The sequence below is a fragment of the Arvicola amphibius genome, chromosome 1 (genome assembly GCF_903992535.2).
Source record: "Arvicola amphibius chromosome 1, mArvAmp1.2, whole genome shotgun sequence".
In the NCBI taxonomy this organism is placed as follows: Eukaryota; Metazoa; Chordata; class Mammalia; order Rodentia; family Cricetidae; genus Arvicola; species Arvicola amphibius.
The window spans coordinates 198,410,495-198,426,654 of record NC_052047.1 but is presented as its reverse complement, the minus strand read 5'-3'; the positions used below and the strand labels follow the sequence as shown (position 1 = coordinate 198,426,654).

General features: G+C 43.4%; 1 protein-coding gene across 3 annotated transcripts in view; it reads left to right on the top strand.

Moving 5' to 3' along the window:
* Positions 1 to 16,160, top strand: part of Shtn1 (shootin 1) — a 103,241-nt gene that overhangs the window by 49,091 nt on the left and 37,990 nt on the right. For all 3 annotated transcript variants that reach the window (XM_038334070.1, XM_038334064.1, XM_038334076.1), the window contains exons 9-11: positions 5,916 to 6,062; positions 8,563 to 8,716; positions 12,016 to 12,115. In XM_038334070.1, the coding sequence (XP_038189998.1) occupies positions 5,916 to 6,062; positions 8,563 to 8,716; positions 12,016 to 12,115 (401 nt within the window). The remainder of the gene's footprint in view (positions 1 to 5,915; positions 6,063 to 8,562; positions 8,717 to 12,015; positions 12,116 to 16,160) is intronic.

Below are 16,160 nucleotides of genomic sequence, written 5' to 3'. Positions count from 1 at the left end.
CAGAAACCAGGTACCTTACAGAATGTCTATGGGCAATCAGGTGTGCTGCAGAAACCGGGCGACTTTACAGAATGCCTATGGCAAACAGAGTTGAGCCAGTCAGATAAGGAGGTGATAAGCCCCAGTGTTCATAGCACAGGTTATTGTATAATTTGTTAGGACCTAGAAGAGAGCCATTTGACAGTTCCCACCATAGATGGCAAATGTTTAAGGAGATGGAGCTGTGTTGACTTAGATCTAAGTATTATAGCTTATATACATACATTAGATTTCCCTGGGGTACCCCATGAATAGGTACGATCATCATGAGTCAACTGAAAGTTTCAGAAAACTTTTGACTAGAACTTAGCGATTGTAAGTGAAGCACCTCCTGACTAGGTGGAAGCTGCATCATGGCATTAGGTGTTCTGAGTTAGAGGAGAAGATGTGGGTTAAGAGTCTGCCATGTCTGTCACTGCACGCAACCTCAGCTGTTCTCACCCTCTCAGGCTGCGCTTCCACCATCTGTAGAATAGATGTCCGTGTAAAAGAATGCAGGAGATTTTAGAATGCCATGAGAAGTGTGTGCGTGTGCATGCGTATAGAGCATAGGGATCGATATCTGGGATCTTCCTCAGTCTCTGTCCACCTTGGTTTTTGAGACAGGACATCCGACTGGTATGGAGAGTGCTCATTGGTAGACCAGCTGGCCAATGAGTCCCAGGAACTCACTTGTCGCTGCTTTTCCTGCGCTGGGATTTGCACATGTGCCTTTGTTCTGGGGAATTGAACTCAATTCTTCATACTTGCTCAGCAAACACTTTACAATCTGAGCTATTTCCCCCACCCCACCAAAACAGAATAATTTTAAAAAGCACCACAGACTGAGCACTGTGCAGTGAAAGCACTTCCACAGAGAGACCCATAACGTGGTGACGGGCAGCGTGCGCAGAATGTCTACACAGCTCAGATAGCCTTGAGAATCCGGCTGAGTCTCAGTATCGGCTCAGATGACAGTGTCACCATATCTGCCTTTCTCTCCTGGCCATCGTCGGGTGCTCTCATTATGTGAGCAGATTCTTTCTCCGCTAATGGAGTGTGGCCATGTTGTACTCCCATTATCTCAGCCACTCGCCAGTGCAATGATTTCCCGCTCGGGTTAGAGATAAGCTCTGAGCTTCTCTGTTTCCACCTGACCTTGCTGACATGCCAGCGTCGGGTATTCCATGGCTCTGGAGCTGGTTTCCAGGGCAATAACCTGCCACCAGGTAGCTGAACTCAAATATTGAGCTTCGATCAGCAAGATCTCTGTCTCTATTCGAATTTTGGGCCTCAGTGTAAGAACCGTGTGTTGAGGGAGGCAGCTAAGGAGCTGAAAATCATCCCAGGAAGAGGTAACCAAGATGGAGAAAAAAGACAGGATGTTGGGAGAAGGACATTTGAAAGTCAGATTATGTTTCTGGGTAACATTTTTTTTTTTGCTTTGTTTTGTTTTGTTTTGTTCGGGTTTTTGTGCCTAAACATAGCTGGGCTAACATTGACCTCCACAGAACGTTTACTCTAGGTTCATCTGACTTGAAATACTGTGATTCATTTTATTCAGAGAGTTTGAAAGCTAGATGAATATTGTTCTCTGTTGACCTGTAAGAAAGAAAAAAGAATTGAAGTGTGTCAGAGCCCTCTGGAACAAAAGCTGTGTGGTTATAAATGAGGCAGGTAAAGCGACAGTTGGGGAGGGCAGGTAGAGACAATGTGGAGAGCTGGGTTGTGAAGCTGAAAAGTATGACCCAAACAGCAGGGTCTAACTAAGACATTTTCAGTTTTTTGTACGATAATGTTACAATGCAAAGCAGCTCAAAGAAAATCTTAGAGGCTTCATGGTAGCAGAAAAGACAGGAGAAGGGAGATTCTGGTAGGAAAGCCTGCAAGTGAATGATTCCCACAGGTTCGCCTGGTGGACCTGGAGCCCAAACAGTGTGAGGCATCATGGGTGCCATGCTAAGCTAGCACGAGGAGGGGAGCGGGCCTGGGAGGCTTCTGTGACCGGCAACGTGAATAGTGTAGCAACACTTGGTGTCTAGTGTCTAGATTTAAACACCATCGGGGCAAGAAGGGACTCTCAGGCTTTTGACACATGGCTACTGCCAGGGGCATGAGGCTTGTTTCACAGGAGGCCCCACTGGGCATGTTCTAGGGGTTGTGCCTAGCACCACGTTGGTACTGTATGACAACTGCATGTTGGAGAAGAAACTGAGGGGCTTATTGTCCACAGTCTTAAAAGTAAACATCCAAGTTTATTTGCTTGTGTGTTTAATTGCAACAGCAATTTGTGTGCTTTAAAAAAAAAAAAAAAAACGCAGCCACTTTTGAAATACATAAATCAGAAACTGAGAACTTCCCATCCTCTTACTAATATAGTTTATTTAAAGCAAAACAAAGCCTCTTCTGTTCCTTAACAAGAGGAGTCAGAGAACTGTTTTTATATTTTTCATCTACATATTAATTTTTTAAAAAATTTTCTTGTTATAGTGTGCATATATGATTTTCTTGTGTGTGTGTGTATGTGTGTGTGTGTGTGTGTGTGTGTGTGTTTTCTCCCCTTCCACCTTCATGGGTTCCAGGGATTGGACTCAGGTCTTCTGGATTATATAGCAAGTGCCCTTACCCATTGAGCCATCTTGCAAACCACATTTTAAAGTTTTAATGTGATTTTCTTATACTTTTCAGTGTGTTTTTCTTGCTATTCAGTTTCTTTCCTGGATAATTTGGACAGTATTGGAATATTGCTTTGAATTCTGTATTAGCAAAACATTTTTATTCTCACTCTTAAGAGATGCATGGGATTTCTTAGAAATTCCAATACCTGTGGTGTTCTTCCTCTAGTAAGAGACCAGTCTTCTAACTCTGAGACATTCTTGCCACAGCAAACCCAAAACTCATTAGCATTTGGTGACTAACTATTTTAGAAGAGGGCACACTCAGGGAGTTTTGAATTTTGCACTTTGAAGTTTGGGGAAGGTAGTATGATTACACCCTCCACCCGTGCATCTTTTGGTTCTTCTTGTGGACAGTCCCACACAGTCCAGTCTGTCTTCAGACTTGATGTGTAGCCAAGGATAACTTTGAATTCCTGCCCCTCCTGTCTCTGCATCCCTGAGTGCTGGGATTAAAGGCTTGTAATGGCATGGGGTTTTTGTGATGCTGGAGGTTGAGTCCGGGTGGGATGCTACTGTTCGGAGAATGTCACAGGGTCTCTGAGAAAGGGATTCTCACTATGGACCTTTCAGATGTAGTATTTCTGCTTGTTTGTCTTCAAAGTGTTACAGTCGAGCTACTTTGTATGCATGTAGTGTTCCAGAATGTTCCTCATTCCCAAGAGAAACAAATCCCAGAGAATCACAGAGAGAGGATGCATGCACCTCTGCATTCATGGGGGAGTTGGTGACAGGGAGTGGGGATCCCTACTTGGTTTCCCTTCTCTGAGGATGGAACAGCACCTCTGCATTCATGGGGGAGCTGGTGAGAGGAAGTGGGGGTCCCTACTTGGTTTTCCTGCTCTGTAGCTATAGCTGTACTAATGGCTCTTTACCAGGAACACGTGCAGTGAAAAGGAACCTGCAGCTTTGCTTCAGCTGGGGTTAGCTGCCCTTCGTGGTGACTCTCTAGGTGCTAAGATGCTGGTGAGGGAGCCTGGCTAATTAAGTTTTAATAGAGGAAAAAAACCATCAGAATCATTGCAGTAATAACGATAAAACCAAAATAATTCATTACAGCTAGACACTGCTCAAAAATTCAAGTCACTGTGCTGAATCATTGATTACCCCCTGTTGGTTGGAGTCTGAGTCTCCTGGGTAGAATGCCTTGGCTTATGCCTTGGCTGTCTCTGTGCCTTTAACACGGAGGAGATGACACCAGAGGAGTATGGATTCCACGTACTCTGCAAGATTGTGTTTCACGCTTTCAATTCTTTCAGAGGACTTGACTTCAGTTCCCAGCAACCACATCCAGTGACTCACAATCCCCGGTGACTTTAGCTCCAGGGAAATCTGTCACCCTTCTCTGGCCTGTGCAGGTACCCCCATATCCATACACATACACACATAGAGAGAGACACACTTGTACACATAAGTAATAAGAATAAATCTTTAAAAAATAGTGTGCTTTACCTGTTTTAGCTGGTTGTGTGTCTTAATTTTGCACAACATTGTATTAGTTTGGTAGATTCCTTACAAATGCTGCACAGGATGTGTGTGGGGGTGGAAATCACATTTGTATGCAGTGCGCCTTTGTTTGGAGGCCAGAGGTCAGCACTGGGTGTCTTTCTCTCTCACTCTCCACTCTAGTTTTTGAGACAGACCTGGAACTCGCTGATTGGCTAGACTGACTTGCCCTCCACCAAGCTCCAGAAATTCCCCATCTCCCATCTCTCCCTCCAGAGCCACCATTACAGATGTGTGAGGCCGTGCCCAGCTTTTCCACATATGCTAAGGTCCTCACACTTACACAGCCACAGCTTCCAAACGGAGTCATCCCCCAGCCTCCTGCTAGCCACTTTTGTCTTCTTCTAGGAAGACATGCTGGGAAGAAAACATGAATTTATTTATATTGTACATTCATGGCGGGTTTGGCTGACAGGCGGTGTAAGTCATTGAAGCTACTACAGTCCTTGCGCATGGAGGTTTGCAGGAATCTTATCTTTGTCCTGAGTTACACTTCCTGACATTTTGTGTTCCATGGCAGATGAGGTTGCATGTATGGTCTGCAGTAAACCGTCGCAGTGTGCACAGCTTGGAGTTAAGCTACAGTGTCTACGTAAGACGCCATTAAGATCCTGACAATGTAAAACATCGCTGTTCAGAGACTTGCAGAGTTTGCTAAATAACTCATGCCTGGGATTGCCCACCAGTCATCTTGGCATGGTGAAGAGAAAATACATAACAGGCAAATAGAAAATAATTCTGCTGTCAGTTGTGTCAACGTGGGAGAATTAGCCAAGGTGCATTCATAAGCAACTCGATGAGGCGTTCAATACATGTTCGTGCAGTCTCCCTCAGAACTGTTTCTCACTCATGCCATTCTAATAAGGAACTGAGGAGGCAAATCAATGAGCTTACGTTCTGGTCTTGATACCTATGTGAAAAAAATATGTAATTTATGCCCTGGCAATACTGAAGCATGCATGGGTGGCCCGTGTATGGCGGTTCTGTTGAACTTGTCCTTATTGGGGTTTACGGTCGAAGTTGATGAGGACAACTGACCAGGTCTCTTCCTCAAGAGGGCACCCAGATCTCATTACAGATGGTTGCGAGCCACCATGTGTTTGCTAAGACTTGAACTCAGGACCTTTGGAAGAACAGGCAGTGCTGAGTCATCTCTCCAGCCCTACAGACTCCTTGGGGAAATCACTTGATCTCTTTGAGCCTCCACTTTTTTTTTTAATCAGGAAAATGTGACGGCCATAGTATCTATTTGGCAGTGTTGTTCTGAATATTGAAAGGTATCTGCACATAGAGCAGTGTCTACCATATTGTATAGCGGTTCATGAAGGTTACTTAGTCACAGTAGAAAGTAGCTCGTAGGATACATGGGTGTGCATCAGGATGAAAATATATCATAGCAAGTGCCAGACACATGGCACATTACTGACACATAGTTGCCACTCTTCATATCAGTGTACTTCAAAGCAGTAAGAGAACGTTTAAAATCGAGAGATGTAGAATCCGGTTAGTGTATCCACTCCTTGTTTAGAGTAGCAATTTAAGTGTTGACGTTGGTGTGAAGCTGGGGATTGCGTCAGGGCCTTGGCTGCTCCAGGAGCTCCTATTCAGCCATTTCCTTAGGGGTCGTTAAGAACGCCATTCACGGCCATTCAGGCTGCACTGGGGGGTCTGTGTGGGCTGGGTTGGTGCCCACATTTCTGTGATTAACTTTTACAGATGTTCATTGAGCAAAACAAGCTGAAGAGACAAAGCCAGCTTCTGCTGCAGAGCTCCCTTCCCGACCAGCAGCTGTTGAAAGCTTTAGATGAAAACTCAAAACTCATCCAGCAGCTTGAAGAAGAGAGGATCCAGCATCAGCAAAAGGTAACTGATTTTACTCTGGAGCTGGGGATGTACACTCGTGCACACACACATGTACACACACATACATTTACACATAAACGCACACACACACATGTTCACACAGGCACATCACACACACACATGTATATGCAATCATGCATTAAAACAGGTGCTAGTGAGGCTTTCTAGAGTTCCATATTTTTCCTTCTTTACTAAATTCTAAATATCTTTGAGAAAATAATAGCTACCAAGTGAATTTAATGTACTGCCCAGCTAAAATTTATAGCTCACTGTCATGGGGTCTTTAAAATGACCCTGAAGTCGGTCATTAATAATAAGTTTGGAGAAGCAAGGGAAAGGACAGGACTCAGTGTATTGAACAGTTTGCAGTCTTGAAGTCTGTTTGGGAAAGTATGGTTTTCAGAGACGTAGGAGAGTGTATTGGTCTTGCAGAGGCCTTATTCTGAGAGGGAGGGGGAAGGAAAGCCTGCATTAGTAATCGCTTTCTCAGTTACAGCTCCTGACCATGCAGGTTTGTGTAGATATCTGTAGTAAGGACTCCTTAGTGCTTATTCAGTTTGCAGGAGTAGCGATCCTCAGGTCAACACGGCCCAGGTCCCGCTGTGTCAGGCGGAGAGCTTGCCATTGTGGTAGGGGAGAGAAGAGGGAGAAGGCAGAAGAAAGACTTGCAGGAGCCACTTCAGAGCGGCGATGTCAATATTTGTGGGTCCTTATAGCAGGCCTCCTTCATAAGGAAAGGCCGTTAGCTGCAACCGGCTCTCACCTGTCAGCATTCAGAGCAAAGGTACCAGAGCATCATCCTCTCCACTTTGGACGTTGTTTTACCTTAGCAGTGAGGTCGAGCTGGCTTTCTGTGTCCTCCGTGGGAAGTGTTGGCAGATATGGCCACAGGTGGAGAATTTCTTTTTCTGCTCCCATATGCAGGAATGCTTTTTCAGGAAGAATTTGTGCGTGCATGTGGTGTGTGTGTGTGTGTATGTGTGTGCGCACACACGTGTGTGTTTACCGTGTGTTAAAATTTAACTTTTGGTCCTGAGAAGACAAACTGTAATTGTTGTTAACTTGGTTAGTGGGTAATGCATGCCTGGACCTCGCTGAATTGAACTGGACTCTAGGATTGAGCTGTTTTCTATGTTCCTGTCTGGCAAAGGAGCAGAGGTCGTTGTGGTTGAAACTGTAGCAATTACTAGTTCTACAGGCTTCCTCCTGTCCTAACCCTGGTACTTTCTACTGTGTGTAGTGTAAATATCTCCTACTTGAACATAAATTCCCTCATAGATTCATTACTTTTTAAAACACAGATACTTTGCTTTGGCATTTTTAAAATAGTGTATGTTTCTTATTGTAAACACATTTTTTAAACCTAAAAATGATAAAAGAAATTAAGATTACTTGAGAATTCAAGATGTATACTGTTGGGCAACTTGAACCTTTATATAAATACATGTTTTTATGATGTATATATGGTTTGTTTAAATGGAGTTATGTGATGCATGGCCTTCTTTAAAGTTTTGCGGTTGGTAATATATCTTTTCACCTAAATATGTATTGAACTGTGTGGGGTTTTTTGGGTTTGTTTGTTTGTTTCTCCCTGAGACAATGTTTCTCTGTGCAGCTCTGACTGTCCTGGAACTCACTCTATAGACCAGACTGTCCTCAAACTCACAGATCTGTGTACTATGGCCTCCTAAGTGCAGGGATTAAGGGAGTGCTTCCCCAATGCCAGCTGAACTATATGGTTTTATATAGCGATATAGTGTTTCCTTATAGTCTGTGAAATAATACTGCTGGTGGATTGTTTAGGTTATTCTTAGGTTTTCAAAAACGTTTTAAGGATGTGTTTTCACATTTGCCTACGACTCACTGCTATTGGCTGGCTAGTTTTGAGTGCTATAGATTGAATCCAGGGCCCTGCATGTACTAAGCAAGCGTTTGAACACTGAGTCACAAATACATAAAAATCCTACTACTGGGACTGGAGAGATGCCTCAGCGGTTCACAACAACCACTACAACTCCAGCTCCAGGGAGATCTGCTGCCCCCTTCTAGCCTCTAAGGAAACTGCACACATGTGGTATGAACAGATACATGCAGACAAACACATATAAAATATCATTTTTTAAAAAAAAAGGGGCCGTTACTTGCAAAAAGGCCTCTCCCTTCCTCCCTATCCCCTCCCCATGGGTCCCAGTAGTCTTCTAAAAATATTATTAAAATTTTTCTCTTGGAGAAGAATATAGAAATAATATGCCTGTTTTAAAATGTTTCAGATGTTATTTTACTTTTGTGCCTTCTAGTCTTTAACTAATTGCTCAGTAAAATAATAGAAAGTAAAATAGCTGGTTAGCCAGTGCTGGTGTCGTCTACACCCAGAATCTGTGATTTAAGGTGAGTAGGAATATTTCTGCTATGAAATAGTCAAGTGAAAATATTCGTCCCCCGCCCCTTTCTGTCGACAAGGGGAAATGCAGGCCCTATTCCAGCTGTGTCTCACTTACAGGTCAAAGAGTTAGAGGAGAAGCTGGAGAATGAGGCACTGCACAAAGAGATCCATAACCTCAGACAGCAGCTGGAGCTTCTGGAAGAAGACAAGAAGGAGCTGGAGCAGAAATACCAGAGCTCAGAGGAGAAAGCCAGGAATCTGAAGCATTCAGGTGGGAGCCCCGTCACCGCAAAGCCTGCCGTGCAGCTGGTTCTGAATGCTATTGGGAAAGAACCAAACCTGTTTGTTGCTTGTTATTGTTTATCTATGTTATTGCGTGTGTGCACGCACACATGTGCACATGCACACTTGTGTGCCTATATGTGGACACTAGAGAAGAGCTTCAGGAGCTGCCCATCCTGTTTTCCTTTTTAAACATTTATTTTTATTGTATGTGTATGAGTGTTTTACTTGCATGCACGTCTACACGCCATGTGTGTCCCTGATGCCCATGGAAGCCAGAAGAGATGTTAGAATCCATGAACGAGAATTATGGGCAGCTCTGAATCACCACGTGGATGCTGGGAACCGAGCCTAGGTCCTCCACAAGAGCAGCAAGTACTTTTAGCTGCTGAGCCATCTTGTTTGGTTTTGGTTTTCTTTGTTTGGTTTTATTTTTTGAGATAAGATACCTCTCCCTAGTGTCTGGGGCTCACCAGTAACCTGGTGTGCCGACCAGGGAGTCCCACAGACTACCCACCTGTCTACATGTTCACAGCAGCAGGATTACAAGCTTATACGACCACACCCAGCTTTTTTCCTGGGTTCTGGCAGTCGAACGCGAGTCCTCCTGCTTCCTTACACGGTGAGTGTCATACTGACCAAGGGATCTCTGCAACCTACAGACTTGTTTTTTAAATTTCTTCACTGCCAGCCATCACAGTGAAGTAGAGCAGGGTCATCAAACCAAGTCACAAAAAATTACAAGTACATAGAGCCTCTGTCAGCTTCCTGCACAGAACCAAGGCCTAGCGGCACCATTAGCATAGAAGACCCAAAGTGCCAGCATCTTTGGGCCTTTCAAAGGATTGCTCATTGAACACTTACTTTAGTCTGTTCATTTTAGAGTGCTTTTTCAAAAAGAATCGAACTCTCTTTTCTTTCCTTTTTTCTTTAAATAATACCCTCATCTTTGGTATTTGTATCCCCTGCATCTTTGGGGTTTAATTATACGTATGAAATATTACTTTCTATGCCACGCCTAACAATGAAATAGGCAACAATATGTATATTAAATGGGAAAACTTTTAAAAACACCAGGGATTCTGAAATCAAAGGATTTATTCATTCAGTGCTGGAAGGCTCATGAAAATGTAGGAGCTGTATTACGACACAGCTATAAGTCTCTGAGAAGGTAGGTAATTTACGGCAGGTACATTTCTCTTTATAACAGCCTCAATGCTCCCTTCAGATATTTTCCATTAATTTTATAATAGAAATTTGAAATCTGTGCAGAAGAACCATGTAGGCTTCTTCCCCCCTTTTCTGAACCATTCAATACTTTTTTAAAAATTCACAATGAAAAGTGATCACGATTTATTTTTTAAAAAAATCAATCCAAAATTAAGAAAATGTCAACATTTTTTAGTAACTGTCAGAGTAGCCTATAGGCAAAGCCATCTTTATAGTACATAGAAGGAGCGGGCATTGCAGATATCTGAAATCCTAGCTTGAACTGATTTATTTAGGATCTGCGATGTCAGCAGTCAGTTCTATCATGGGACCCAATGAGAAATGCAGGAGAAGGGCTGGAGGGATGGTTCTGGGATTTAGAGCACTGGCTGCTCTTGCAGAGGATGAGGGTTTGACTCCCAGCACCCACACATTCCCTCACAACCACCCAGAGAACCCTATACCCTCCTTTGACCTCTGCAGGCGCTGTATACATGTGAACATGCATTTATGCAAGCAAAACACTCCTATAATCAAATCAAATAAATCTGAACAGTCCAGAAGGAAAGAGGCCGTGCATATTTACTGTGTATGGCGGTGCATGAGCGTTATCCCAGCTCTCAGGAGGCTTAGGGTTAGGCTAGGGTCAGGGTTCTCTGGAGGAACAGGGCTGATAGGATGGACGTGTATAAGGGATTTATTAATCTGGATTACGGGCTGTGGTCCAGATAATCTATATAATATATAATAATGGCTATTTCTCTACAGAAAGGTCAAGAATCTTAGTTGTTTAGTCCATGAGCCTGGAGGTCTCAGCAGTCCCAGTCTGATGCTGGGGTCCAGGAGGATTCCACAGAGCTTCTGGTCTTTAGACTTTGTTAGAAACTTGAAGAAATGGGTTCTAACTCCAGGGAAGGAGTGTTTTAGCATCATGAATGATGAACTTGCCAGCGAGAGCAGTGCAAACAGCAACAAAAACAAAGTATCTTTCTTCCATATCCTTGGCTTGCCACCAGAAGGCGAGCTCCCATATCAAATAGTTCTCTCTCTCTCTCTCTCTCTCTCTCTCTCTCTCTCTCTCTCTCGCTCTCTCTTCTCTCTCTCCTTCCCCCTTTCTCCTTCTCTTCCCCCTCTCTCTCCTCCCTCTCTCCCTCCCTCCCTCCTTCCCTCCCTCCTTCTGTCTGTCTCTCTGTTTCTCTCTCTCTCCTTTCCCCCTCTTTCTCTTTCTCTTTCTCTTTCTCTCCATCTCTCTCTGTCTTGGAAGACCCCCAGGTCCCTTTGGAAAGTAACAGGTGCACATGTGTGTTGAGGAGAGAGTTTTCCTAGCCCACACTGTCTATTCCAGGACTGAGGGGTCAAGCATGACGTGAACACATACAGTATTTGTGCCCATTACCTTTTAGGTCATAGTATGTATTTCTTCCCTTTCGTGGTGCCAGGAATTAAGCCCCAGGTTGTGTGCTTGCTAGGCAGGACCTATCATAGCACCCCAGCACTATGATAGAAACTTAAATTGAGCCCCTGAGAGTCAAGAACTGCTGTCCCCAGCTCTGTACACTGCTCCGTTCCCACTGGTGGTGTCTAATAAATGCCTGTCTTATAGTGACTGAATGAATGAATGACATTTCTTCAGAAGAGCAAAAAGGTTATTACTTTACAGGCCTTTAGGAATGTGGACCTAGTTAAAACTCCAGTATTTGCTGGTCTTGAAAGAAGTTAAGCGTAGGAGAGAGGAATGCCATTATTAAAATGCGTTGTAAATGTCATCTTTAAAAGGAGCCCTTGGTCCACACACTTTCAAAGTCTAGCATGAAGAATTCCTTGGTCTTTGAGGAGTGAAGTCCGTTGTCAGAAATATTCCTTCAGCTCGCTCAATTCTTTCTCCCCACGCATTAGCCACGTTCTTTTGTCTACACGGGAAAATAAGGCAGTGAACTTCAACAGACGAAGGGCCGGCTATGGTGTCACTGATGTCTAACTGTGCCCACGTCATCATCCGAGAGAGGTCGTGTTTTTCTGTCGTGTGAGCAGTGTGCAGTGGTTCATCTCAGGTCTCTCTGCACCTTGCTTCCTGTACAGTGGATGAACTCCAGAAACGAGTGAACCAGTCGGAGAATTCGGTGCCTCCCCCACCTCCTCCTCCTCCACCTCTCCCCCCTCCACCGCCCAATCCAATCCGGTGAGTATCATGGGGGAACCTCCTGCTACAGCAAGGTCCTTGTCCTTGGCCCTGCTAGTCACACTGGTCTTTTTATTTTATTTTATTTTTTTTCTTTATTTTCTGAGACACAGTCTTACATACACCAAGCTAGCCTTGAGCTCATTCTGTAGCTGAGGATGACCGTGAATCTGGTCCTCTGACATCTACCTCCCTAGTGATGGGATTATCGACATGCCATCAGGCCCAGTTTCTGCAGTGCAGGGAGTCAAACCCTGGCTTCATGCATGCTGGGAACTGTTCCACCAACTGAGATACATCCTCAGAGGGACAGTAAGAAGCAGCAAAGAACATCTCCTAGAGACCATTGTTTTTCCTGATTCTTGCATATCCTTGGTTTTAAGTCATCTCTCAAGGAAATTCTCACAGCCCATGTGTCCTTGGAGAACCTGGATTCCTTGGCAATGTTTCAAACTCTAGACATTTATCTTTTATCTTAGATACTTCTTATTTTAAAATGCCTTGCCTAACACTAGGATTCCCTTCACCTATGAGACCAAGGAAATTTGAGAGTCTCCAAAGTGTCTTACTCTTTCCCCTCACTAATTTGAATTTGGAGATTCTAGCTTATTTATTTTTTAAAAGTTTTAAATTAAAACTTAAGCCTACTAATTGTTATAAACTAGAAGTTAATCTAAAAGTACTAAATATCTTTTATCTTAATCCTTGTAGTTAAGTCTTTTGTAATTCTGAGAGTAGAACCTTCCAGAAGAAAAGTTACTGACTGTTTAAAGTCTTGGGGAAGGAATCCTATATGCAAGCAGAAATCCTCTCTTTCTTCTTAGGCCTGGCTTGCTCGTCATCATTGCTCCTCTCTGACGTACATTCTAGAGAGACTTGGCCTTCTCTCTGAGTCTATCCACCACCATCCAGAATTAGATAAGTCAGGCTACTTATTTTGGAGACTGCCTACCTCCTCATGATGTTCGTTAGCTGCCTTTGAATAATTTATTCTTGAACAAATGGCATTTAAACTTTTGCTGGATGTTTTAGCTTTCATTAACTCATGCGATTTGTTTAATCCTTTCACACAGAGAAGCTCTTTATTCCCTCCTTGCACCTTAGCTGATCCAGCTGAATAGACTGTGTAGCATGTTCCTCCCACACGCCTATGGAAATGGGACTTGGCTTTTGAAAAAGCATCTCATTACTTTGCCTTGCCGAGCTGGGTATGACATAATCTACTTTAAGTTATTGAAGTAGCTGAGGTTAAATAATCTTTACAGGTGATCGAGTCCAAGAGTCAATTGAAAGAATTTCAGGTATTTTAAATTTGCTCTCTCCTGGGTAGCTAAGTCTGTAGGAGATATTCCAAAGGTGACATTTAAAATGGGAAATGCGTCTCTTTGATCTTTTCTCTCAGGTTTAGAATTCTGAGCTGATAAGAAAGGTCACTCCTATGAGAAGGGAGAACTATTAAAAAGCAATTACAGTCTTGCTGTCGGCCTTTGATTTTTAGCCTTAGAAATGCTGAGAGCCCCTAGAATTTAAAGTATAATCTAAATAGAATTTCCTCCAAAGAACTCTTTGCAGTTATACGGAGAAATGATAAAGAATCAATATGCCTCAACTACTGACTCTTTTATAAGACTACTCTAAAAGAAAATTTTCACTGAATAATACAAATAACTTTTAAGATAGATTTAAATAGTATGGGATATAACTTTTCAGAAAAAATAATTTGGTGAAAAATACTTTCTTGTCAAAGATATATTTGCATATGTATTGAGCTTTCATGGGTCCTAAACCCACCGATGGTTCCAACTTTGCTCTCAAGCCATTGTTTTTATACTAAGATAGATCATGGGTAGAAATGAACATGGTATGGGTAGGGAAGGTCTCAGCACCATGCCTTCCTCAGTGGCTTCTCTTCAGCTCCTCCCATGCCTTTGACCTAGAGGACAGATAAGCAATGGAGGACGGAAGGATGGCTGGGTTGTGCTGTAATGAAGAGAGAAAGCAGGGTAGGTCGTGGACAAGCGAGTCTCATGGGGAAAGGAATGAGTCCTCCAGCATGGCAGAGCCCATGGGATGTGTATGTAGATAGAGATGCAAATAAGCATTGCCGTGCATGCTTAGGCATGGGGATTCTTCTAGTAAGTGGGTTATTTCATTATGCAAACACCATAGTGCTGACTTATGCAACCGAAGATGGCTGACTACCTAATGGGCAACATACTCTTCCGAGACCTCTTGTAGCATGATTAAGTAAGATCTCAGAGATAGATATTGGGGTTCATCCTGAAGGTCAGAAAAGCAAAGCAGTCAGCCACTGGCTCTTACCTCTACCTTAGTCCAAAATAATGATCCTGCCTCCAGGAATCTCAGAATGAGACTGTCTGAGAGCTGTCTCCTCTCATTTTATAATCCTCTCTAGTTCTGGGATTAAGGGTGTGCACCGCCCAATTTCTTTGGCAAACTAGTATGGCTACTGGGATTAAAGGTGTGTGACATCACTGCCTAGTGGGTAAGTGATATGGGAGTCCCCTCTGTATGCTGTTAATATCATTGGTTAATAAAGGAACTGCTTTGGGCCTATAGCAGAGCTACAGGAGAACAGAGCTAGGCGGGGAAAACTGAATGCTGGGAGAAAGGAGGGCAGAGTCAGGGAGAAGCCATGTAGCCCCTCCAGAGACCGACGCCAGAAATTTATCCGGTAAGCCCCAGACTCATGGTGATACGCAGATTACTAGAAATGGGTTAAATTAAAATATAAAGGTTAGTCAAAAAGAAGCTAGAGCTAATGGGCCAGCAGTTTCTATATGATTATTTCGGGGCTAAGCATCTGGGAACCAACAAGCAGCTTCCTACAACATGTAAGGCTGGCCAGTGTGGCTGTTTTACTTTTCTGATCTTCAGGCACGCTTTACTTACTAAAATACAAATGAAGTGCCACTACAGCCACTGTCATATATGTGACCTGCCATTGACCGAGCGGTGACACACGACTCTATGGAGTCATTCTAGGGAACTGACTTGTGTGATGATAGAGTCCCAAGATCTGGAGGGCAAGTGGGCAAACTGAGTACCCAAGATGCCTGCTGGGTGTCATTCAAGGCTGAGTCCAAGACCTGTGGTGGAATGCTGTTCTGAGGGCTGGCGGCCTTGAGACCCAGGAAGCCAAGGTGTTCTACTTAAAAAAGACAGAAGAGATTCTTTCTAATTGGTGGAACGAACTGCCAATCTTTGCTCAAGGCAGGAGGCTTTCAGTGATTGGATGAGTCAACGTCTGGGAGGGAGACATGCCTCTCAGCCTACTAAGCTAATTAGTGGTAGGGTGGGCATTGAAAGTTTGAATGTGTGTTCCCGTATGTCATGGTTGAGTTATCTCACCTGTTGAGTGGCTCCCATTTTCTATATTTCTCTGTTGTATGTATAGTTGGATTTTTTCGTTGGTCCCATCAACTCCCCAATAATGACACTGGGACCTTTTTATTAATTATGAAAGCTCAGCCAATAACTTAGGCTAGTTCCTAATTAGTTCTTATAACTTAAGTGAACCCATTTCTATTACTCTAAATGCTGCCACATGGCTCATAGCAGTTACCTCTCCTCCTGCATGTCTTGCTTGCTCTCTGTCTCTTGGTGTCTCTTCCCCAGTGTTCTCTGTGCCCCGAAAATCCTACCTAACTATTGGTCATTCATCTTTTAATTAAATCAGTCCAAGTGACACATCTTCACAGTGTACAAAAAAAATTATTCCACAATATTTAAGTTCTACCTTGATAGTTTGTCCTCTTTCAATATAATGGATTGTCCTTGAGTACCACATCTCCAGCTCAGGCTTCAACTGTGAGCTGACATTTTTCTCATCCACTTAGGTGATGAACAATAAGGAATGTGTGTTCTTATTTCATACGTGCAAATATATAAGTAGTCTGAGCATTATAAATCTTTGTTCTGTCACCTTTCCGTACAACAATCCTCAGTGCACCCAGATAGGACATCCTTAGAGTGTGGTATCAAATGAGAAGAGGCCTCTGACTGCTGAGGGACACCCCCCCCC